The following is a 27,501-nucleotide window of genomic DNA, read 5'->3' as shown; positions in this document are numbered from 1 at the left end:
GCACGCGCCCTGTTCTTACAATGTAAATGTAATTAGGAAATAATTTTAATTCAACTTTAGGCTGTTTCCCGCACATAGCAAGGTAGGCAGAGGGAACCTAGTGTTAAGATACTCCGTTCCACAAATGCCAACGCATTTTTCAAAACATTGCGTGATGTGCCTTGCTTTTAGCCTTGGTGCCAGAGCGAAAAAATGAAAATGAGTGGGGATGGAACCCACAACCGTCGCGTTACAGTCACTCCCTCGCGTACCTGCGCCACGTCTGCCTCGGAAATAATTTTTAATATAAGTAAATGAGAATAAAGTATATTTTTTTAGGACCATATATTTTTTTATTGCTATATCCAATGATTTAAAATTCTTTGTCGTTAAATAAGATACAACTCTTTCATTCTAAAATTAATAGAACAGTCGTACAGAAAACTTTCTAAGTTTTTTTCTCGTTTATAGAAAAAGAAACCTAGTGTCAATGTGAAAACAGATTTTTAAAAAAAGAAGATTAAAGTAACGTTAATTTTTTTTGTGTCATAAATATCTAAGTTGTAAACTTATAAATATAAAACAATACAACTACTACTTTTATTTTATTTTATTATCTTTACTTGTTGCAGGTTTCAGAAAAAAGAATCATGTACTCGTATGAATATATTTAGATTCTAAATTTATAAACTAAGACTCATCACTCTCACTTTCCAACAAAAAAAAAATAATATTCAAAAATATCAATATGAACTTAATGAATATTTTTAATTGAATTAGATATTTCAATGATTAGTTCAACTGTAACACTTTACATGGATCGATACTTTAGACATTCACGTGTTATCTATGACACAGCTAAAATATACTTTTTACCTCCAACCGTTTCCTAGACGACCGGCTACGCGTGCCTCTATCTTCTACTATGGTAACTCAAAAAAATAAATGTGAATATTAAAGTAAATTGCATATTTTACATACTTTTTATTTAATTATGAATAACATTAGAACTAATTGTAAGTGGGATACGGAGTGTCTTAACACGAGGTTCTCTTTGCCTATCCTGCTATGTGCGGGATACAGCGTGAAGCTGATATGTAAAAAAGAAATAGATAGAATATTACATTCATTTTAAGTTCATTCAAAATTAACCATGTTCAATTAGTCATCTTCATCATATAAATACTGGTATATGTAAATAGAGAAGGAAGAAAAGTACTAAAAAGTAAGTATTAAATTACTAATGGTAATGTTTAGCAGGGCGGCGAAGCTCCCTCCGTTACCCGGCAACGGCCCGGACTCCCGAGCGCAAGGCCACCCCCTATAGATTAAGTAATGCCCTTACTGCATTTCCACCCCTCTCTCCTTCCTCACTCCCTTTTGCAACTTCCACGAACGATTCCCTAAGTACTGAATAATGTTTATTATTCATAAAAGAAAACAAATTTGAAACATTAAATTATTTTCTATTTTTATTCAATATCTGTAAGTATTTACTTGCAATTAACACTGTTTTCAAAAGAAATATCTAGATAAACTTCTTCTGTGTCGTTTCGTTCTTGACAGAGCGGTCGTGGTCGTCATTTTAAAGGTTGGTGGTGCGCTACACAGACCGACGCAATTCTACGCGGTTCGCTGCCTGCCTGGTACACTCGTAGAGAGGACCATTGAGGACAGCATTCACTTGGTCTGTCCAACCCATGACGGATCTGCCACGTGGCTTGCTGCCCTCAATTTTTCCCTGAAAAATAGGGCATTGCATGGAAATATCTCTAGATAAACTAAGCAGACTTTACATACTTACTGGCCTAACTTTTTTGTTAATGTAACCAGATGTGTACGTACGATCACATAGTAATGTCAATTACGAGAAATAAGAGCCCGTTCTCCGCTTTCCACTCAATAAGTCTTACATGAGAAGAAAAATGAAAATAATTAATTTCTTCGTTTAAATATTATTACGTAATATCCTAGAGGCCAGGGGCACAAAGTGTGACTGTAAACGCGACTGGTTGTGGGTTCGCTTTTACAGTCACACACTTATGCCCCTGCGCCACGAATGGCCTCACCTCTAATTAAGAAAAAGATACGATAATTAATAATATTGCACTACTAAAGCATATTTTATTATAAAATAATGCCCCCCTCGGAGTGAGCAGCTTGTAAAGACGACGAAGACGCCTGCCGCCAGACGATTCTCGTTCATACAGTATGGCTTTCTTTGCTACACAGTTTATGTTCTCCTTCAGATCCCTTCTGCTTTTGTGCTATTATATCATTCATTCATTTTCCATATACGGTCAGACACTTGCCAACTGCACGATAATGGGGTCAAATAATTTGCGAAACAATTCAATCTTACATAACCATCATTAAAAATAGTAAAAACAACAGAATAGAAGACTACTACTACTAGAAAGTAATGAATGATAATTGTTTTGAACAATAACACATTAAAATAATAACTGTTCAAGGTTGATACTTTAATTGTTTTCTGTTATTATTGCAATTGAAGTAAGTACCTATGTAATAGTTATTTTTTTTAATGTTTTAGATATAGATACCATTTAAATTTTATCAATATTATATTATATATCTAAATAAGTAAGCCACTGTTATAATAATATACATAATATTATCTATAAAATGTAATAAGTATAATTAAAAATAATATGTAAGAAACATAGTCAATTAATATTGATTTATAAACACAAGAATATGTTGTTTACTATGTTGAAAATTTTCTTTGAATAAACATAAAAATTCTTGGCGCGATGAAGCTACCTACCTAGGTAAACTAAACTTTAAATGCATAATGTGCGTTTAAAGCATTATTAGTATACCCTAAGTCTGATTTCTTTCAATCGTTATGGGATTATTATAATATATACTATGTTAAAGTAAAAAAAACACTCAAAGTAAATTTCAAGTAAATTGTTATAAATAAGCCAATATGGATAAGAAAATTCGGCGTTAGGTTCCGCCATCCATCACATTTCTAAATGGGCGATAATTACAAACTTGTACATAACGCACTATGCGTAAGTTTTAATATTATAGGATTGGAGCAAACTATTTATAGCCTGTATTGGACACGTTAAGGGTGTTTATCTTACATTTTTAATTAAATTGAATTTAAAATTACAATTTTGTACCATGACAAAAATAAAAAGGCTCACAGTTATCTGAAAATTTTTATATATGTATTTTACTTAAAATTTAACTTAATAAAATTACCCACAGGAAGGAACGTTAATACAACACTTTAAAATTTAAATGCACCAGCAGAGTTCACTCAGCCATTATGACGTTAACACCAAGGCCGACGAGTTCAATGACCGCTGAATGTCACCTCTAGCATGCAGTGACAACTCTTCCCCACCCCCGCACCGCGCCCTCGCCCGCCCGCTTATCGCCCAGTAGCTCGTATCGACTGCAACTTGTTTATCTTAAATGCACTACGTTCTAGCACTGCCGGGGATTAAATGCGCAATTTATTTTATAACATAATTATAAAATGAATTATGTATTAATTATAATATTTTATAATAAATTCATTGTTATAAAGTTTAAAATATTAGTACTTAAACTGTTTATATGTGCTTACTTCTTATCTTATATAAGTTCAATACATTAGTCAAAAATATAAAGAAAAAAAATCAATAAACTTTTTATTATTGATAACCATTGACATATATAAAAATATCTAGATATTTTTATGTTAATGTTGATAACATATATTTTTTAGATAAATCAATTACTGTACCGTAAAAGTGGAATTCCGTACGTATATTTAATATATTTTTACATATTTTTTTTTATGTTCGCCTGTAAGTAACTATGCTCGTACAGAAGTACTTTGTTATCTATACACTTAATCGTTCATTATTTTTCTCTATCATAAAGTTTATAAAAAGTTAAACGGAAGTGACGTTTACTTTGCTTTTATTTAATAAAAATATATGTTTAGATATTTGAAATTTAGTATATTTGTAACATTTGACGCCAGACATATTGAGACACACGGAGGCCATTAATGAAGTATTTAATATTTTGATTTTCTTCGCTCTAAAGTCGAGGGAAAACACGCAATGCTTTCAATTCTTGTCTTAATAAGAATGAAGCGTACATTTGCGAACACTACATTCCTAGGTTACTTCTGCCTACCCTGCTATGACCGGCATACAGCGTCAACCTAAACAAAATGTAAACATATTATCAAAGTAATTATTATTATTATTACTTGAGGACTTAATTGACTATTGAATAATGAATAATATATGCAAATATTAATATGCTACTTGATTAATTACTAGAATAATTTACTTTGATATAACATTCAACGACAAAGAATTTATTTCTATCGAGAAATTTATAAATCTTCAATCACTTTCAACAGTTCCCTGGAGCTTGTGCCAAAATTTAATTGAATATTACATAATGAAGCATGTTATTTTTGTTGTAATAACGGCACTTGCATTCCGACTTAGGTAAATAAAGTGCCGAATGTTTTCTAAGGGCTTATAATTTTGTTTCGTGAATTGGAATTTTCATTACGGCTATAGATTACGTAAAATAAATAAATATCTGTATCTGATTATTACAAGAAATTCCTTTTATGAACTCAAAGAATACGCATTAATATTAATTAAACAAATGTGTGCCGTACATAATATGTGATAATTACATATTATATACAGTACATATTCGATGTCCTTCGATAATCTATATTATAGATTATTATTTAAAAATTATATCAAACAGTATTTTTATCAATATGCATTTCATAAGCGTTTGTGCATTATGTTTAAGCAGTCTACATTAGTGTTCAGTCTAAGGGAACCTGCAACTAGTCTCAAATTAACGGTAAGAGCGTCATTGGTCTATATTTGTTCTTTATTATTTATATATTTTTTGTGTATTTCAATAGTGACTTCGTCTTGTCACTAGTAGTGTGCAATAATAATAAATAAACTAATATGTGAATAAAAAATAATTGCCAATAAACATAACAAAAACTACCATAAATTGATATCATTTAACCTATATAATCTGTTATAATTTACAGAACATTACAAAGATAGAGCTTGTTAAGAATAGAAAAGAATAATAAGATTAAAGTAATAAGTAACTTATTTTTGAGAAAATTTATACTAAAGTCCCTGTGTGTATTGGAAGTTCTAAGACATTTTATACGAACATGAGCATTTTAAAATACACAACAGGTATATTATGTTGTAAGTTGTACCCGTACAATACACTCAAAGTCAATTCCCAGAGCAATAAAAATTTGGCGTTCCGCCCAATCCATACAAATCAATATACAAGTGAGTGAAGTGCATTAATAAGACTACTAGGGTTGCCAACTCTCGAAAGTGGTCCTTTTAGGAGACCCGGGAGAATTGTATGTTTTGGGGTTTGCTGAAAGAAAATCGGTTATTATTTTTTAAATATTATATTTGTTTTGTTTTCGAGCAGCATCTAATATTTGTCGGCTTTTCACCACAAAATCATAAAAGTTTTACATGAAAAATCTAAGTTTGTTAGTACTTGTAACTCTGCTTTTACTAAAGAAATACTCTTTCGGTTTCTGTCCTTGCTCCATACTTGCTCAAAGCATGAAGCATTAGAGACAGGAATGGAAAGAATAAAGTCCAAAGGTGACCATTTTTTTCAATTCAGGACAAGGTTTTTTTGAAAAACCGGAAAAATAATTGTTCTCCGGGAGGTCGAGAGGTTAACCATTATTACCGGAGTCTCCCGGGCAATCTGGAAGGTTTGGGAACCCTAAATACTACTAATATTGTCTATGAGTACATTAAAGAAAATTGTATTAACGCTTTGGCTATCAATGGTTGGCTATTTCTATATGTATTGTTATAATGATAATATATTGTTTCTAAAACAATTTGATATAAATTAACCTAACAATTTTTGATAATATGTAGACTTAATAGCAGTACTTATTTATAGTTTATCACTACCAAGGTTGTTAAATTAAATATAAAATTAAACCATTTACCTGTATCTAAGATATTAACATTTATAATAATAGACAAAAAACCTGCTTTTAACATAAGGCTTGCGGTTGGTTGAATCGTTTTTTAAATCAGCCTTGAAACTCCTAAGTCGAGGTCATTGACATATAAATTTTTGGCGTTTAGTCTTTAACTGTTTTATTTATAAAAAAATATAGTGTATATTATCAACTACAATTTATTCTTAGTCAATGTAAAATTACATCGCATATATTAACTACTACGTTTTTTCAAAAATAAAACATTTAATTAATAGGACTTATAATGTCAGACAAATTTTAATCTGCCTTCAATAAATTATTTTCATTGTATCCATTACCAGCAAACAAATGTGTAAACATAATGATTTAACTCACAAAATTTTATGGATACAATATTCTTTATAAAGAATATTATTTCTTTATAAAGAATATTGTTAGTAATCCATAAAATTATCTACTTATAAGTAGGTAAGTATTTTTAATAGATAACATCTTTCATATACCTGACCTGAACAACTACCTAAAAGGCAGGTAGTAGGAATGCAGTGAACGTCGCGTTTGGAGGGCACCTTCAAACACTGCCATTGACCGTGGTCAGGGACGCGGCCCTGACGGCGTCACTCACTATCCGCCGTGATGTAACGCTCTCCACAATAGCGGTAGTCTATTGAACCAATTGAGGTAGGTACGTTCATTTATGTAAAAGCTAAAACTGTTGTTCAAACACTAAAGCTGACGTCGTGATTTTATGTATTATCTTTTAGAAGAAAAATTGTTATGAAATATAAAAATAAATTTTAAATATTTACTTTCCTAACAGAAAACTTATACATTTTGAACTCTTATTTTTTCCAAAATACATTGGCTGTAAGCATATTTTTTTCCTATCTCCTTATGTGTATTCTGTATAGTTTATACTAAGTAATTATTAAATTGTCGAGCATCTACGTGCTTACTTAAATATAAACTCCATTTATGAAGTACTTACCAATTTATTACCTTTCGCTGCCGTTTGTAATAGGTTCTAGATATCTATATAGACTAAAAGAAACATTGGAACTTAGAACAAATGTAATTTCAGTACCTTTGTAAAGCTTTATATACAAAATAAATATTAACCTTATACTGTTTTAGGGTTCCGTGTCGTAGAGGTATGAAAACAAAAAACGGAACCGGAAAATATACAATCACTTTGTTGTACATCTGTCTATCTCAAGAAGTAGTTAAGGTATGAAATCTTTTGTCCTTGGAACACAAGAAAGATCTATATTATAAGTCCAATAAAATTCGTCAGATAATCAAAACACTACCTTACCTTCAACTAGAATTATGAAGTTATAACATACAATAGAAATTTAAAAAAGCTGAAAATTGGTAATCTATAGGTATATCACGGAATAAAAATAAAAAACAACTTATATTTGTATCTATTTAGTTCATTTCAGCTAAATGATTTAATTAAGCTTGCCAATTTTTATAAATTGCACTTATTTTAAGTAAATAAGTATATCGTTTAAAAGCAGTCACTTAACAGTCGCATTAAATGTAAATAATATCAATTACTATGCATCATTTGATTACCTACCGAACTATCATACCTTAGACTGCGCTCATTGCCTTGAAAACAACAACTATCTTCTGATATGGTAGTTATTTCTTTCTAGCTATTTTAATATTTAGGAGCCGTGGCGCAAGGGCACAAGCGTATATCTGTAAGCGCGACAGGTTGTGGGTTCAATTCCCACTCGAGGAAATGCAATATTTAATATTTTCAATTCTTGGCTCTAGTAACGAGACAAAGCGCAGCGTTGAATTTCCCAACTTAACACGTAATCAACTCCAAAATTCGGCGGAAAGTGAGTAGCGCAAGTGTCCTAATGGGAACGGAGTGTCTTAACACTAGGTTCTCGGATTTTCTCTGCCTACCCTGCTATGTCTAAAATATAGCGTGAAGTGAAAAAAGATAGAAGAACTATTTTACCTTATATATAAGCAAACTGCCTAGCAATGACGAAGAATTAAAATACACTATTCTTCTTTTGTAAAACAATAATAAAATTAGTTCTAGATTTTAAATTGTACAAAAAATATCTGCCTGTATCATGTAAATGTTATATGTTAAAAACGTAAGTGCTAATTAAACATACCTACTTGCCTACTATTATGTTCAATGATGATTAGAATTCAATGTCGTATTGTAAAACTGGTTGTCATAATTACTGACCAGTAGCTCAAGTCTGGTGATCACGTGCTTCATATTCTTTACAGATTTTAGTTTAATAAATAGAAATCGTTTTACATTTTAAAACGAATAAGTGGACGACTAATGTGTTAAAATTACCTATATACATGATATAATTCTGTATTTAAATCGATTAACTATCCTACTTGTTATTAATATTAAAAAAATTAAGTTTGTGTGGATGGATGTTTGTTCCACTTTCAGGCAAAAATTACAGAACGGATTATAGATTAAAGTTTACAATAATAAAGCTTTTACATCAGAATACTACATAGGTTGCAATTAAGGTAAAGATTTTGTATCATTTGGCTATAAAATTTATAAAAAGTTTATAAATTTTATAGCCGGCGGCAAATGGGTACGCTAGTTCATAATAATTCATAACCGGCTTTCTCTTCTAATAAATAAATTTATTATAAAAATCAATATCAGCTTCACGCTGTAACCCGCATACAGCAGGGTAGGCAGAGGGAACCTAGTGTTAAGTCACTCCGTTCCCCACATACTGTGGATTATTTCGCGGCATTGCGTGTTGAGTGGGGATCGAACTCACAACCGTCGCGTTATAGTCACACTCTTGTGCCCCTGCACCACGACGGCGGGGGCGAATAAGTTTATGTGAATTGAAAATATAATATATTATATAAATAACAGGCTAATAAGTAATATTTTTTAACTAGAGAAAAGTAGATTTAGTACATCAAAGTTATCAAACATATTTGATGAGAAATATTAATAAGTATTTCACAAACAAAATCTATAAAATTATCAAATTAATCCATAAAAGTTGCTAAAAAGTTATAATAAAAGACTCATTAAATTATTTTTATCCATTTTATTACATACATAAAATAATATCGTTCTAAAGTATCGTTTTTGGTCACAAACAACTGACATCAAATAATATACCCCCTTATAAACATAACATAACCATATTGATTCGATTTTTGAATATTTTTATAAAGTACAGTACGGGCGACAGATCATGGCCGCTCTGAAAAAAGCGCTCTCTTTATGAACTTTTGCATTTCACATTTGGGAAGTTAGCACTCTGCAAGTGCAGTTAACTTCAGGGCGGCCAAGAGTCGTCGAGCGTATTGTAAATATAAATAGGTATCATGGATACTACCAAAAGGTTTTGTTACATAGTAATATACAGGTAATAGATTATAATATGTTAAAATAAAAATACAAAAAGCTATCTGTGTGTACATTGTTCTTATATCATCATGAATATCAAATTATACACATGCTTCAGTATTTGCTTAAATTAAGATTAATGCATATCCTAAGTATTTATATAACCCAGTCGGTCAAATACAGCAAAAAATACGATACTCCAGTATCTTGAAAAATTCACAACCATTATATATTACATTACACCCATACAACTTAAATAATACATTTAACATTTTATCCGCCAAAATCGCAGCAGAAATCGCATGCAGACACCAATAACACCTATAATATATACACGAACATTTTGTCTTCCATTCACCACTTAGGCACAATTATTATTAATGGTCGGCACAGTACGTAGAGATATTTAAAAATTGTAAACTTTTTAAAACATTTAGATTAAATGTAACTGTAATGATATAAAAGGACGTGGGATTTGACATGTGTGCGAATAGACATTTAACAACACCAATACAGTAAATATGATGTTAAAATCTTGCTAAATACTTTTTAAATTGTAAATAATTATAAACATCGATGATTAATTATACGCCCACACATGACTTGGATAGAAATTAATAAAAAAAATATTTTTTCCGAATTACATAATTATAATTAAATATACATTTTTATAAATGCCATGCTGTGCCATTTCATTGAAAGCTGCACAATTTTTATAAACAAAACCTATCGTGTATACAATTAAAATAATTATACGTTACTTAAGTTTAACGTACTCGTACTGTACTGTATTACTGTGTGGATCACACACAATTGTAAGAATCATGCGACACATAATATTTAGTACAAGATTTGGTATAAACTAAGCACGATACACTAATAGTACTTAATGCTGAAAATATTGAACGCGATAATATTTACAATAGGGGAACACTTATCAAATTAATCACATTCTACCAACTACTATTCAAATCGTAGGCAAGATTTTCTTTTATAAGATATACATAAAAACAATCAGATCATTGAATAAGCTACGACTTAGTACGTATAAAATATATTATATAAATTGACGCATACAACATACGAATAATTTATCTTGTTTCTAGAAAATAAATTCAAAGTGTAAAAAAAACTAATGAAGTTATATGTAGTCGTACGAAGTTATAAGAATCGAATAAGTTATATAGTCGTACGAATAATTATATTTTGAATACCTTTGAATGGTAATGTCTTGTAGCCTTTCATTATAAAATAAACTGTTCAGTAGAACGATCAATTATGATCTATTAGTTTGCAGCTAACAGCTCAAGAATAACGTCAAAAAAGAAAATAATGTACTTTTCAAACCTTAAATGTCCACAAAAAAATATGCCACAGACTACCTCAGAGTTTGCATGTTCTTAAAACAAATGGTAAGAGATTTGTGTATTGGTATTCTGTTTATATTGATATAAAAGGTACTCTCTACACAAAATAATAATAATTTAAAATTCTCATGTTTTATTTTTAAAACTATCAAATGATTTATGTATTTTTTGATTATGACAATTTTTTTACATTTGTTATCAACTTCCTTATAAAATAACATTAACATTACTTTTAATATACTTAATGTTACTTTTACCCTGCCTTCAGCATAACTTGCTTCTCTAAAAAGCAAGTATTGTCAATTGAATTGGCCAGTATCCTTAAAAAACTTACAAACCCTGCCATTATAAATTCGCCATATTTTTATCCATTCCAATATGTCACTAGATTTGCTGTTTCAAAAACTTTTACTTATTTAGTGTAGGTACAACAAAAATTTTGCATGTTTCATTCGTTTTATATTGGAAATTAGATAAACTTATTTCAAATGCAACTCTTTAACCAGATACTGGACGTTTTGATAACGTTCTTTGCTGTAGTACGTGTTCACGGGTAGACGGTCTACTGGCGGTCTACGTCTTATGTATAATAGTAGCCGATGTGCCGACTTCAGGTTTTCAAAAATGTAAAAAGATCTTATTCAGTAATTACTTACCCAATAAGGTACTTGCTTCAATGTGCTTATGTAAATCAGTCCAAACGTTGTTGTTAATTTTGTTTTATTTTCAATAAAACTAATTATGAAAATTATAATAATACATCAACTTACTAATAAATCATAACTTCTCATTTATGGCAAGCTAAAGTCAAACAAAGCACAAAATATGTTAGAAAAATTGTTTTATAAGGTACACATTTGTAGGTACATTAAAATTGTAGTTGTAATTGAACCTTTCTACCATTAATAAATTCGATATATATATATATTCTTTATTGCACAAAACATACAGAAATTAATTTTAAACTTGAGTCTAGATGTTAAATATTTAGAATGAAAATAATAACATAGCTTTATGAAATCTTAAGCTTTGTTTAAATACACATGTATTTGGACTTGGATATAAATACAAAATACTAGGTACTTTAAGTGTTATAAAAATAGAAAAGATGATATTTATCAGTCAAATTTATGCAAACCTTTTTAACATTTTTAAAGTGTTATTTCACACAAAGATAGAAATATATTTTAGAAAAGATATAAAAATTTGGACACATTGGGACTCAAACCCACGTCTATTGGACTTGAAACCCCGTATTTTGATGGTCTCTAAAAGATGCATGTTTGAGTCTCACTATATTCAAATTTTTATAAATTTTATAAATTGATATTTTGTTCAAATAGTTGATGAAAATTTAAATATTATGTTATAATAATCATATACTTAACAATGTGTGGAAAGCTGAAAATTTTAATATTCACATGTTTAATTGATTCTCAGCAGAGATGTTATGCATATAACATTTCAGATCTGAATATTGGTGGGAACTATATCGCAATTTATAATATCCCTGACTCTTGAGTACTTGACATGCTAGCTAAACTGTTGTTGTTGTTCTTTATTTTATGGCTTTTAGATGTGCCAATGGAGTACAATTTACTTCGACCATGTCATGTAGAATGAGGGAGGCACGCTAGCTACTCTTGCAGCTATGTTGTCAATAAGATTAATGCATCTTGACAGAAAAAACTAATATATTCATATATTGTTTTAAGATAATAAAAAAATAATTTGTAGAGTATATTGAAACATATGTGATATGTCAATGTTTTAAAGGTAATGTAAGATAGAGATAATACTTGCAATGATAAATTTGATAATGTTTGCAGCAACAGAAGTATTAAGTGCAAAAAGATAATATTTGCAAATTTGATAAATTTAGTTATAAATTGATTAAATCAAGATCTTGTTTATGCTTTATACATGTACATACATCAAATTTTGGCACATATCCATCTTATTTATTAAAATTAAATAATATCTATATCAAGTCCCCACTTTGTATTTGACTATTGAATCAGCTGTTTTAGTTGAAATACATATTTCTGTCTTTAATTACATACATAAAAATAAATATAATTAAAAAAAAAATTGCCTTGAAGTAATTCATTGATAACATACATAAACTTATTCAAAAACATGTATTGATAAATGATATAAAATAATAATTTTCAAACAACACACATTAAGAGTCAGGGAGACCACTATGCCTTTTTAAATGTTCACTGTTATTATCACTATCAGAATTCTTTCGTTTACGTGTATCAAATCTAATACCAGTGTCATGAACTACTTTTTCACTATTTTTAATTGCTGAAATAATAGTCTCTTTGGAAGGTGCCACTAATTTAAATTCATCAACATTCTCATTGACAGCAGGCTCCACTAAGTGCATTACAATTCTTTCTAAGTGTCTTGGATGTTCAACTGGAATTTCATCAGCTGATACTACTTTTTCATCTTCTAATCTATCTGTATCTACCATTACTGAATACTTCCTTTTCATCTCCTCTAACATTTGTTGGCCATATTCCTCTCCTATGATACTATTAATGCAAACAAAGCTTTGTACTTTTTTTGTATCTTTATCTATTTCCAGAAAACCTCTTGTTCTCATGTAAATAAAGTGACCAGAACGTGACATAAGCCTATAAAAGGATTCACCATACTCTCTGCTTTGATCATACATTTGTCGTAACACACAGATTACCCAACGAACATCTTCTTTGTGCATAAATACAAAAGCAGAAGTACCTGTAACCTCATCCGTCATATATCCAGCTGCTAAAGAAATGCTTTGATCACATTGCACAATTCTGCCATCTATTAAGTGTCGAGTCCAATATTCAGAGTATGCTGTAGGTGGTAATATTCTAGGAGGCAAGTTATTGGACAGAACATGAACTATGCCTATAAAAACATAGTCATTACCACTTGATGAAAATGTGCGATGATGCCTCACTCGTTGTCTTCTAATTGTCTGTTCATCTTGTACTCCATTAGATGTAGCTCGATCAGAACGTCTGAGCACACCTTCAATTCTGCACCGCTCATATCGTGGGGGATCTGATCTTGCTCCAGATCTCATTATTCTAATGTGAAAATTATGAAGATCATCAAATAACTTTGGGTTACATCCAGTTTGTAGTTCAATTGGATATATATGTTGCCTTAGAATCTCTTTATCTTCATTGTGAATATAGTTGTAAATATCTTGCCCAAGTAAATCTATATGACAATAACCTAATTTTTCTTGGACATTAGGAGAAACATTAAAAATACGACCTTTGCATGTAATTGCAAACATAAAGCCTCCAATGAGATCGAAAAATTTTAATATAGCTGAAGACCAAGTTTCAAGGTGACAGCATTTTATAGAATCACCAAAGACATGCTCATTGCGTAGTTTATTAGCTGCAAGTCGTAAAACACTGGTCTTATCAACTTTTCGTTGTGAATGAACTATGTCAGAGAGTAAAGTCATCATTTGAGCAATTTGGGAATTAAACTGACTTCTACGATGTTTTTCGGCAATAATTCGTGATTGACGATCGCTAGCTTTTGCTACAGGCATTTCAGGTGAATGTGCGTCAGAAGAAGAATCACCACAACTTACAGGTTGTAAGTCGAACGGTTGAGGAACAGCAACTGCCATTCCAAAATCAGGACTAGCAAGACCAACCTGGCTTGCTACACCAGCATGGACTCCCAGTCGAGTACTCGTCGTGCCTGGAGATGTCATCATTATATATATTGATCACAAAAGCCACTGTATAGATGATATTCAGAGAACTATCAAAATATATGAATATATTGAAAAAACATCACTTCATTGTATATAACTCGAGAAAGATTTTAATAATAAACATCACAACGTTTCCATTATATCTGTAAAGTCAAACTATGAAACTAATATTGATATTTTACTAGTTACTCAAACTAAATATTTATTAAATAGCTACAACTGAATGTACACAGCAACACACCGCGATAAAATAGTACTTCGGAATCAGTGGAAACATATAGTACCAACTGCAAGCTACTAATCGTATAAAGACGGAAGACCAGCCTGCACACACACCACAGACTATTAAAAAGACTGGATTTCCGAGCACAAGTAGTAGTTAATTTACTTGCCAGAGTTACTAAGCTGCTATTACAAATTAAGAAAAAGTCAATCTGATAAGAAATTCTTAATCTAAATCATATTTTGATAGTGAATAAACATGAATAATTTAAAAAATATATAAAATTTGTAATAATACATTAAAATATTTTTTTAATTCAAATTCTAAGAATAAAAATTATTATTTTCTCTTATAATTGCGTAGTATTTTTTTTATTACTCTTATAGTATATTATATTTTTTGTCCATTTACAGGTAAAAAAGTTAGTAATTTAACAGAAATATCTGCAATTCCGTATCTATTGACCCCAATTAGAGTCTAAATAGAAATGACATAATTATATTTTTGTACTTTTTGATATATATTTATGTGTATAAAAAAAAGTTTTACGGCTTTGAAGCGTATCCGTACGCCACTGCAAGACTACCTAGAATAAATATGTATGAGAGTTGTGAACTGAACTTGTGACGCGAATGAACACGAATGAAGCGTGTTTAAAAGAGTAGATCAAAAAGAACAGTTTTTATTAGTTTTATAATAAATTTTCCTAAAATACCTCTAATCGCTTGCGTTTACCGTACGTAAGCCATCACAAAATCCGGCAAACAGGGTGCTTAGGCATTGATGTTGGTGGAAGCTTGGCAAGCCATCGCAAGTATTTAAGCGGCCTATAATATTTATAGTGACAAGTGACAACTGACAGTACGTCACTTAAATATATTCATCTGTATTCTATATTTAAAATTTATCATAAAATAACAACTATGAAGTCATCAAGTCACTGATCGTCAATACATATTATTATTATATGTAACAACTAAAAATGTGATTCAGTTCAGTCAGTTTATAATAAGATATCTGAAAGAGCGGTCTTCCTTTAAAGTTTTGTAATAAGATTTATAAGTGTACAGTTTATTTATTACCAAAAACAACAAATAAAGTTTATTTATAATTTAATGTTGTGATAGTGTAGATCTTCTTTCTTATTATTTATTTCTGAAGTCAAACCGGTTTTTGTGGCCAAGTATTTGTTAACCAGTTTATCGTATTGTATTAATTGAGGAAAAGACCAATTACCACATGTGAAAAAATACAAAATGTCACTTAAATACTTGAATTTCTGCATTTTTCTATTGTTGAATTCCGTATATTCTGGAGATGGTAATAGTTTAGTTATTATATAGTATAACTTTTTGATAATAAATGTTTTATAAATATATTTTTTATTACCTTTTTTTTAGTTGGTGATAGATGTTCTACAGAAGATGGGACTTCCAATGATGGGACCTGCAAATTAGTCTATGAATGTCCGGTTGCTGTAAGGTCAGTTTTCTGATAATTTTATTGCTGGGTAATTAAAAAACAATCTTTTTATTTATATGAAAAATATAAAATATATTTTCTAAAGTTACATACTTAGTCTTGCCATAAATATTATTAAAAGATTTTTTTGTATGTATCTATTACTATTACAATAAGTTAGTTTAATACATGAATCATTAAAAATATATACAGTTGTTTCTAACCTTTCTTGTTTGTAAAAGGTGAATTGTATGGATAGAGCTTTATGACCCTGCCCCTAGGCTTGCTGCCATTCTTGGTTATTGAACATTGTGTCAAAAGTTCAATAACCAAGTGAACATTAAGAAGCTCAACTACATCCCAAGAATGGTATTGTGATACATTTGTGCAAATGTTTTTATACATTTTTCATAAAAATATAGCTTAGTTTCTTAACTAAAAAAAAATCTCATCCATAAACAATTTTTTTCGGTGACCTTTGGTTACCACTTAAGTAGTTATTTTAACTTTACCAGTATATTATTTTTTTAATTATCAGTTAAGTATAATAAGCCATCTTCTAATATACAGGACATGGTTCTAGGAGTTTTCTTATGACCCGAGAATAAATATTTAACTTTCGGACAGGATTTCTTTGAATTGTTGCTTTGATCTGCATTTTTGTCCTAACAATATGTGGATTGCTGGATTTTTTTCTACAAACAGAGAGATTTGACTAATACCAAGTGTATGGAGGATTTTAATAACTATTTGGCTCCATACCTACTGTATTTTATGCAATCACAGCGATTCGGTCCTTGCTCTATTTTAATATCACAAAAAAAAATGCTGCTGCGAAAATAAGAAAAACTATGAATGATCTCATTCAAATATTCCAAATATATAAGTATTATTTTGTTTGTTTTTTACTTTAACAGTATTTATGGCCAGACTAAAAACACATATATGAAATATTTGTACATAACCTGTTTCATTGGTTGCTTGTTTCTTCTTCTTCTCTGATCAATTTGGTACTCTGGATCTCAAGAAATGTAATAGCATTTATTGGGCCTTTTAATGGTTATAGTACTTTACAGTTAAGTAAGTAGTATTATACAGACAATTTGTTACATAGTTATTTGTTACAATATATATAATATTGAATAGTGGTATTGAGTAGTTATAGTATATTATTTATAAAAAATTAACAAAACAACCTTTTCACAGGCTCATTCAAGATACAGGAAATCATCCGTTTCGCAGATGTGGTTTCCGAAGTTTAACAGAAATAATCTGCTGTCCATCAAAAGCATATGAAGTTAAATCTACTACAAAAAAGCCAACACCTACTCCTACAGATAAATTTGGTATAACTATATATATTTAACATTTATCAATTTTGTTCCTTTTCAATAATAAAAATAATATAACAAACATCTATATACATAATGAGGTTGTCGTGACTCAGGGCCACAAGGGTGATACCGTAAATGCATTGATTCTGGGTTCAATTCCCACTTGAGGAAATTACATATTTAATATTTTCATTTCCTTATGCTGGTAACTGCGTGCAAAAGCACTGTTGAGTTCCACCAATACCTCAAGAATGTGGCAAAGCAAGTGGGGACCAGAAGTGTCTTATTGGGCATGAAGTATCCTAACACTAGATTCCCTCGGGCTCCTCTGATATGTGGGGAATACTGCATGAATCTGAAATCTTCTTCCTTACCTAATACAATAATATAGAGTCCATTTCACACTTTCTGTACTATTTATCTATTCACCAAAACATGCAAAATGGATATAATTTATTTCCTCAAGTGGGAATTGCATGCACAGTTAGATGTTGTCATCTTCTCTCCCCATCCTAATTTATATTTCTCATATTATGTCATGTTACCTTAATGTATATTTGTTTCACAGGTGAAACACCCATTGAGTCTTTGCGAATTGCCGATAAAGGTTTGATATAATTTTTTATTTATTTAATTATTTTAATATATATAACATAGACTATTTTACTGTGTATTTACTATTTGTATTGTTATTTATAATGTTAAAAAAATATTTAAATATAATCTATGACTGATTCTGAGACTGATTTAATTAATTTTATTATAGAATGCCAAAAGATTGTGAGCACAAATCAACCTCCTTTGAATTTACATATAATTGGCGGTGACACAGTTTCTGCTGGGGAGTTTCCACATATGGTAATTATTACAATATTTTCTATTTTCTTTTTTCAGCTCCTAGAGGGGTATACAGAGGAAACGTTGTGTGTGTTGGGTGTTAAGACACTTTGTACCAAAAATTCGGCAAAAAAATATGTACAATTTCGCAGATCGTGGCTGCCAAATTTGCGAAGTTTCGTCGTGTTACCAGAACGAAGAAATGAAAATATTAATAAATATTTTTTCTATGTTCCGATTGGGAATCGATCCGACAACCATCACGTTTACAGTTATACGCTTGAGCTAGTGCACCACGGCGGCCTTAATAATTTATAACTTTATAATTAACTAACAAGCAGGGGTCACAACGTTCTTAAACTTTCCCTGGTAATCTTATCAATTTCTGTGTCACAAAGGTTGCTTTATCTTTGCAATATTTTTTTCGAATACTATTTATGTATATGCAAATTTGTTTCATAATATTAATAAGTATTGAGTTTTTTCCTATAATAATAATTTATTCTTGATAATACTACATTTTCCCCATTAATTATACAAAAAATGTACAATATGATAAACCAGAAATGTATGACCTAGTATGCTATGATGGAGGTTGTAGTGACGTGGCATAGCGTGTGACTGTAAGCGCGTCGGTTGTGGAGTCGATTTCGTCATTTCCTCGTTCCGGTAATAAGACGAAAAGCGTAATTGAGTTCGGCACTCACTTACTCAACTCAAAACGTGAAGTTCCGAAAATTCGAAAAGATCCGAAAAGTAGGGAATGGAGTGATTTAACAGGAGATTTCCTGCTTCATGATACTAAAATGACAATATAGGCATACAACGTAAAATCGTGTAACTATTTAAAAATAAATATTTACAACAATTGTTAATTAGAGCTTTCGACACTTGTTATTTTTTATTTTATCCGTTGTTTAATGACATAATTGATTTACGAAGATTTCAAAGTTATATTTGTTCTACATAGAAATATAGATTTTAAAGGTTATCGTAACGCAGCGTCTGACTGAAAACGCAATCGTTGTGGGTTTCACTCCACTCGGGGAATTCAATATTTTCATTTCTTTCCTCTTTTGAGACTTCTGCCAATCAATACGCACAATCTTTAATTCAGATGGAAAGTGGTCAACGGAGTGTTTTAACACTAGGCTCTCTTTGCCTAACCATATACGGGATAAACCGTGAAGATATATAGATTTTACATGTCTAATTCAGGTCGCACTTGGCTATGAACGTACAGATGGATACGAGTTCCTTTGCGGCGGGTCCCTGGTGTCGGACACTTACGTCCTTACCGCTGCTCATTGCGTTGACACCTTAGATCAGTAAGTACAACTATGTATATACAACCTTAAGGCTGTTCTAAGTTTTCACATTGAAATCACAAATAACATTAAATACTAGCGTCCTATGTTCAAAATTAATCCAACTATTAAGTATTTTAAATTATTGAACTTTATCACAAACATGATATTATGCTAATTGAAATCTAATACTCACTTATTACATAGCTTGAAAGTTATGATTATTAAAGAGGCCAGTCGTGGCGCAGAGGCACAGTGTGACTGTAAACCGACTGGTTGTAGCTTCGATTCCCACTCGAGGTTATGAAATATTTATTCAAACATATATTTCTTGACTCTAGTGTCGATGCAAAGCGCGGCGCCTTTTGTTACTGTTTTTGTTTTTTGTGTTTAAGTTCTTTTTTTTAAACTAGCTATAGATATCCATGTGAAACATAAATGATAATCATAATTTTAATTATAGTGTGTTATACAGCATCTAAGTGTAAACGTGACGGTTGTAGGGTTGATTTTTTTTTTGTGGGAATTAATTATTTATTTGCTTGCTCACAAAGCGTTTACTTCCGTCGAACCACAAGCAACGTCGGAAATAGGATATTTCGTGGGAAACGAAATGTTTTTCAATACGCTTTGAGTGCCTACCCTACTATGTGCGTGATACAGCGGAAAAGTAAAAAAAACATACATTTATATATTTTTCCAGAGTGAAGCCGAGTATCGCGCGTATGGGTGTCATTGAAATCGGCGGGCGAGATTTCACGAAGGAGTCCGACGTGAGGATAGATCAAATAATAACGCACCCGTCATACATTAGGCGCACAAAGTATCACGATTTGGCCTTGCTCAAGTAATTTTATTTCACCATATCAATGTTAAATCATTATTATTTTGACTTTATTCTTTGTTGGTAGGTATTACTAATTCGCCTAAGTTAAATAATATTTTAAAAAGTTACATACTACACATAAGTTAAATGTGAATTGTGAAATATTGGTTAAATTACAGTTATTAAATCAAAACAATTTAAAAAATATGGATAATAGGACGAGAACGGCTTGTAATGCCATCGTGAGTTTTCACCAACATGTATATTTTGTATTATGTTATTGATATACGTCTATAGTCTCTGGCTACCCTGATCTAAGCAGGATACAGCGTGAAGATAAAACAAAAGACACCTACTTATTGAAATAAAACTTATGGAGAAATAAAATAGGTATTACAGGTTATTTATTAGAAAAAAATATGACGCTGCTATCGTGACGCATGCGATGGTTGTATGTTCAAATTTGACTCGAGGAAAAGTTTGTATTTAAAATTAACTCTTTTCCTTGTGCAGATTAGACGAAAAAATGTATAAACCGAATACGCAAAAAAAAACTATTTACTTTGTTAGTAATTATTTATTTGTAATTATTTAAGCAATTGCTTATATGTATAAACAAAACGTTTTAAATATTGCTCATGAACAAGCAAACTATAAATATGACATACCTAAACAACAAAAGTCAATTGATTGTCTTATTTATACATAATATTAAATTAACATTTATAATTGTTAAACATAATGAAATTAATTATTATTTCTTAAATTATCCTTCTGTCTAGAATTCCTCGTATATATTATGTTTAACTTCCTTATAGGTTGGAAGCCCCAGTGACGTTTTCGATGGAAATAAAACCGATATGTTTATATACGAAAGATGATAACCCTATAAAGCCGTTAATTATTACGGGATGGGGTAAAACCAGCAATACTCGTAAGTACATTTTACGAATTCGGTATGCTGGTTAAAACTTGAACAAACTAAGTATGTCATGTCATTTTCAATTTTCTGCTAATTCCAAAGATATTGCTTACTGATATGGTCCTCGTGGGCCAGAGTATGATGTGGGTTCGATTCCTACTCAGGCAATTTAATATTTTAATTTCCTCGCCCTGGTAACAAAATCTCTCGAAACTTCGGCAGTGCGTGAGGAGTTGAGTGTTTAACACTAAGTAAGGGGTACAATATGATGTTAAATAAAATAATTTTGACATTCTCTAAGGCTCCTCTACGCGTTGGACCAGTGTCCCCACGAATGTCCTCCCGGGCTCAAGATTCGGGAATTATGAAAGATCGATCGGTCAACTTCACGCTCTATCCCGCACACAGCAGGGTAGGCAGAGGGAACCTTGTGTTAAGAAACTCCGTTACCCACTTTCCCCCGAATTCTGGAGGCATTGCGGGTTGAGTGGCCGCACTCAACGCCGCCCTTTGCCTTGACACTAGAGCGAAGAAATGCAAATATAAATCTAGTCGGTTTACAGTCACACTTTGTGCCGCTACGCCACAACTAGCCTCAACATAATATTAATAATATTTGTTTGTACAGGTGACGTGAAAAGCACGCTGCTCCTCAAGGCGAACGTGTCGGTGGTGGCGCGCCGCAAGTGCAGCGAGTCCTACACGAACTGGCGCAAGTTGCCCGTCGGCATCGCTGACACGCAGATATGCGCCGGCGACCCACAGGGCCTGCGCGACACCTGCCAGGTGATTACAACCGCCGGCGGCGGGTTCGGTTCTTATGAGGGGAAAATCATTTTGTTTCTTGTTTGCGTTTTTAAATTTAAATCACACTAAGCGGACGCTATTTCAACGCCACTTGGTAATAAATGTGATTAACATAAAAATGCCTAATTAGACGGCAATTATATGTACATAATCCTCGACGACGTACTTTATCTACGCATATCTCGTTGAGTTCCGCCACTCAACATGCAGTGTCGTGAAAACTGGGCATTGCGTGGAGAATGAAGATATATCTCCATTTTTCATTCTAACACTGGGTTCCCTTTGCTATAATATATCTCCAACCCTCTATGAATCTGAATTAAAATAACTTCAAAAAATAAAATGTATTCAAAAATTATGCAATTAAACTTTGGTTTGCGTTTGTGATGCTTTAAAAAGCGGACAAAAAGGGTCCATTGTCTTTTACTAGTGACTATTTCACTATTTTTTCTTTAGTCTCTAAAATTTTGTGTTAACTATTACTATGGTGCATTAAAAATTTTACATCGTATGGATTACACAACAATATCAAGATATTTAACTACTTTAAACATTGACCCACTATAGTTGAGTGTAATCTTGCTATTATATAAAACGTAATTTATATAATAAAATATGCCTGCTGCTTGACTCAAGTACATGTTTTTTATATATTTTTAAGTAAACATTTATATTTGTCTATGCCCAATGGCGTTCTCGAAGAGCGCTTTTTCAGCGACAAAGGGCATGTAGTTCAGGGCGGCCAGGTATTACTAATTACTGGCCTCGTTCCAGGGAGACTCGGGCGGACCGCTGCAGGGGCTGACGGCGGACGACAGCTTCTACCGGCTGGTGGGCGTGACATCGTTCGGGCGCGGCTGCGGCACACCCGTGCCCGGCGTCTACACGCGCATCGCGCGTTACCTCGACTGGCTCGAGGCTGCCGTGTGGCCCAACAGTGCTTGACCTCCGCCCCACTGAAACGAATATTCAAAAAAATTTTGCCTACTATGTACGAATTGTATGATAGACGTTTCACAACAACAAGAACAAGACATAACAATTTTATTATTTTATGGTTCGACTTCGACTTTTTATATTTACTTAATAATTTTAAGCGAAATGTAGAAGAATGAGATTCTCTAGATAAATATATACTTTATAATAGATTTTTACCTATTATTATATCATGAGATGAGTTATGATGATCAATATTTATATCATTTTAGACATTGCCAAGCTCTCTATTAGACGCTGTGATTAAATTAAACTTTAATATATATTTTTTGTTGTTTTTTATTATTTCGTCTAATTATATATTACTGTTATTTCTTCAACAAATCGTCAACTTTAATCCCTCTTTTTTCTTGATCAGTTCTATAAAAAACAAAGTGATCGTCAATGTTGACTTCTAAAAAAAAAAAACGTGATCATCGCCGTTGAGTTCTAAAAAACAAAGTAATCGTCGACTTTGATGCCCCTTTCCTTTTGATGCCCGGTGCGGCTTAAAGGACTTGATGCCCTTTAAAATGGTATAAAGTCTAAAAAACAAAGAAAAAACACACTAATCGTCGACTTTGATGCCCTTTTCCTGTAGATGCCCGGTGCGACCGCACCGCTCGCACCCCCCTAGCTACGCCACTGTGGGCTCTACATAATTGATGAAGATTCTGGGGGGAGGGTGATAATGCAGGGGGAGGGGGGGGCTGCTAAAATAGACAATACTCAAGTTCTTACAATTTTTTTGTTTGCTTAAATTATTTTGGCTTATCTTTTTAATTTACCTAAAAGCTTTCTATTAAACGTGTTTTTAAGTATTTTTTATACAAACACCAAGCACTCTAGTTTGATTCTCCATTATTTTGTAATATAAGTATTTTGTATAAAGTAATATGTAAAACTGCGGAATAATTATTTTAATACATTAAGTAAGTTAAGTATATCCATTATTAATAATAAATAAGTACAACTTTAAACATGCACAATTTTATAATGAAAATTACCTAAATTTAAATAAACATCCCTACTAATCTCAAATCTGAAAAAAAGTAGTTGTATTTCTAAAGGGTCATATAAGTAATTTTGTTTAAGAGCAGAAAAGATTCAATGATCTTTATACAAAACTTTAAACAAAAACAAGAAAAATGCATAAAACAGCAATTACTTGCTTTCTTGACATATATACGAGGCCTAGGCTCGTATAGCCTTATCTAAAAAGTACAATGTGGTATTATCAATTGATCAAAATAAACGTTTCAAATTATAGATAGGTAATATATGATTTTATCAATATACATATCTTATCTACACATAACAAGAAACAGTACTTAATTTGCAAAGGTTTTTAATCTTAATTACGTACGTACGTTAAGTGCATACTCGTACGTCAGACTCGCTCACAGAGGGTTTTGTACCAATTTTAGGAACGTTGTCGAACTAAGTACTTTAAATTGAAATCTTCAACTTCTTTATTTATGAACCGATTGTAATAAAATAAATAGAGAGATGTTTTAGGTGATGTTTTCGGAAGCTTGCCAGAATCCAATAGTGAAAACTGCATCTAAATCGGTTAAGTCAATTCTGAGATTAGCGATAACAAACGCACAGATATCACGCTATATCCCGCACACAGCAGGGTAAGCAAAGGGAACCTAGTGTTAAGAAGACACTCCGTTCCCCACTTTCTGCCTAATTCTGGAGACTGCGTGTTGAGTGGCAGAACTCGACACCAGAGCGAAGATATGGAAATATAAATATTTCACTTCCTCGAATGGAGATCAAACCCATAATCGTTCCGTTACAGTCACACCCTTGTGCCGCTGCGCCACAACGGCCTCAATAGACAGATAAAAATTTGAAAAGTCGTCCTCTTACGATTTTATTATAAGTATAGATATTATAGATAAGTATAGATATATTTATTTTATTACTAATACTATATTTAATACTATATAAGTTATACTTAAAGGGTTTTTTCGTACTTAATTCAGTTATAAAAAAATAATACTATCACTATCGTATTTAATCTTAGAAAATTAAAATAATATAGAATGCAATAAGTATTTTGTATTTTTTTTTCTGTTATTTTGTCTAGTGGTTTGATATACTTATTTCAAAAAATTGCTAATTACTATAATAATATACCGTTCGTTTTATTCAGTTATACATTAATAATTATGATAATATTAAACATGTATATGACGTGTACTGTGTAGGTAATCTTAATAGTTACTAGCAGCCCCCCGCGGCTTCGCTCGCTTGAACTACATGATTATTATGTTCTGTTCTTAATTTATGGCGTTTCGAGCGTGCCAGTTGAGTACTAATCACTTCGCCAATATCACGTTCTTTGGAGAACACACGAAATTCACTTAATAAACAGAATTGACTGACAGTCAAATGTGTTGATGGCAATGAATAATTTAATTTACTCGTTCTGAAACAGCCTTAAATGTTAAATTATTGATTTGGGTAAGGATATATAATATTCTTTGTAAAATAACTGTAATAATTGCATATTACAAAAAATACCCAAATCGAATCGATCCAATATCGAAATCGAATCCAAAATAATTAATCAAATAAATTAATCGAATATCGAATCGAAAATAATTAATTGAGAACCTCCTTGTCTTGAAAGTCGGTTTAAAATACAGATTAATTACAAACAAATACAGATTTATTATAAGTATACGTATAGATATGGACTGCTTTATATTTGCAGGCAAACTCATGCCTTGAATTCATTCAAATGAATAAACTTTTTTTAATGAGTCGTTTTTGGTTAAAACAAAGAAATTGGTGAAAGTTTTACGTAAATCGGTTCATTACTTTCAGAGATTAGCGTAACCATACATACAAACAAGAAATTAAAAAAATATATTTTTGTTTGGCCCTCTGGGTACTTAAAAAGAATAATACATCCATTTCAGTCAAATACTACTACAATACTATCCATTTCTGTCAAAAATACTAAATGTACAGACAAAATATTTTTACTGTTTTATTATATGTAGAGATAATACATGATAAAGTAGTAGAACACTAGGGTTGCCTAAAAGAATCCTGCCACAATCACCTTTAATTAAATTTTTCGTACTACGTTTTAGGAGAAAATTTTATCATATGTTTTTGATTTGCATTATTAATTTGCAGAATCTCAATTACTTATTCACAACATAAAGAACATAAATTAAATAATTTGCGCAAAAAGTACAAAATTTTTTTTCTAAATTAACTTTTACAGGAAGTACATAATTATATACAATATATAAACAATAACAGTATCCTATCCTATATCTTATAAAACAAAGTCGCTTTTCGTGTCTGTCTGTTGTTTCTAACTCTTCTTCTTCTAAACCACCCAACGGATTTTGTTGCGGTCTTCACCATTAGGTCGAGTATTTTTCGTAGAAGGTTTATATGTAGTTTATTATTTGTACATTCTTATGTAAATTAACATAAATACGATAAATGTGTCTAAAGTCCTACCCGTTGAGACACTTTCGCGCATGCGCTGCTTTAATGGTAAGTACTACATGAAAATAATGTACTGGAGTATTGTTCCTTTTAATAAGATCTACAAAAAAGTCCGCGATGGCATATTTTTATCTTTTAAGGATAACGTGTAGTGATCATATTTCTGTCTAAAAATAGTAATTTCAATATATTTTTTATTGTGAGGGATATTTTTCCATAATGGTATTAATCCTTATCCTTTAAAATACTTTATTAATTTTCTACGTTAAACGAAGATAAAATTTGCTTTTTACACAATTTCGAAATTGCGAATAGTTTTAGAGAAAAACGCATTTAATTGTTGACACATCACGCCGTTGACACTTGAGCTGTGCCGACTACTCACAGCATATAAATAAGTATATTAGTTACGTTGGCCATTTAATGTAGATCAAAACTGTCTTTTACTGTTTTTCATTTTAATAAGTACTTTAGAAGTTGTTACAACATCAAAAAATCCTTGCTGCGAAACGGCTCGCCAGTCGCCATGCGTCCGCGCCCGCCTGCCTTACACGCATCGGTGGTTCAGTGGTAGAATGCTCGCCTACCACGCGGGCGGCCCGGGTTCAATTCCCGGCCGATGCATTCTATTTAATTTTCCTCACAGACAGCTACGTTAGTGCTTGCTTTTCATCAGGGACAGAATACCCTCTTCAACATTAACCACAAGTTCGAAAAAAAAACCCCCGGCTGCCTCTATAGCAACGAAGATTTAGATGCGTTTGCATGTATTGGATAATTGGAGTTAAATGTATTATTTCAGCGCGATCTATTTGGTTTCATATTTTTTGTAGT

The 27,501-nt window shown here is 31.6% G+C and overlaps 2 protein-coding genes and 1 non-coding gene across 3 annotated transcripts; 2 read left to right on the top strand and 1 right to left on the bottom strand.

Moving 5' to 3' along the window:
• Positions 1-9,052: 9,052 nt before the first annotated feature.
• On the bottom strand, positions 9,053-14,861 carry LOC146533854 (circadian locomoter output cycles protein kaput-like). The gene has a single exon (XM_085194708.1). The coding sequence runs from the start codon at positions 14,490-14,492 to the stop codon at positions 12,933-12,935; it is 1,560 nt and encodes a 519-aa protein (XP_085050834.1). The 5' UTR covers positions 14,493-14,861; the 3' UTR covers positions 9,053-12,932.
• Positions 14,862-15,527: 666 nt separating this feature from the next.
• Positions 15,528-23,469, top strand: LOC146533853 (trypsin-1-like). Its single transcript, XM_085194710.1, has 10 exons — positions 15,528-16,035; positions 16,116-16,197; positions 17,383-17,522; positions 18,079-18,117; positions 18,277-18,368; positions 19,566-19,675; positions 20,358-20,501; positions 21,299-21,414; positions 22,031-22,188; positions 22,984-23,469. The coding sequence occupies exons 1-10, from the start codon at positions 15,972-15,974 to the stop codon at positions 23,152-23,154; spliced, it is 1,116 nt and encodes a 371-aa protein (XP_085050836.1). The 5' UTR covers positions 15,528-15,971; the 3' UTR covers positions 23,155-23,469.
• A 3,751-nt stretch (positions 23,470-27,220) lies between these two features.
• TRNAG-ACC (transfer RNA glycine (anticodon ACC)) lies at positions 27,221-27,291 on the top strand. Its single transcript has one exon. It is a non-coding gene; the product is annotated as a tRNA-Gly (tRNA).
• Positions 27,292-27,501: the final 210 nt, after the last annotated feature.

The sequence above is a fragment of the Heliconius melpomene genome, chromosome 12, assembly GCF_056956725.1.
Source record: "Heliconius melpomene rosina isolate 202511_hmr_F chromosome 12, ASM5695672v1, whole genome shotgun sequence".
In the NCBI taxonomy this organism is placed as follows: Eukaryota; Metazoa; Arthropoda; class Insecta; order Lepidoptera; family Nymphalidae; genus Heliconius; species Heliconius melpomene.
The sequence above is the reverse complement of the archived record's forward strand: the minus strand, read 5'-3'. Positions and strand labels throughout refer to the sequence as shown.

Coding starts and splice junctions, on each gene's coding strand:
- LOC146533853 (XM_085194710.1), top strand. CDS start 15,972: ATGTCACTTAAATACTTGAATTTCTGCATTTTTCTATTGTTGAATTCC. Junction 19,676..20,357: donor TGCGTTGACACCTTAGATCA/GTAAGTACAACT, acceptor ATATTTTTCCAG/AGTGAAGCCGAGTATCGCGC. Junction 22,189..22,983: donor GCCTGCGCGACACCTGCCAG/GTGATTACAACC, acceptor GCCTCGTTCCAG/GGAGACTCGGGCGGACCGCT.
- LOC146533854 (XM_085194708.1), bottom strand. CDS start 14,492: ATGATGACATCTCCAGGCACGACGAGTACTCGACTGGGAGTCCATGCT.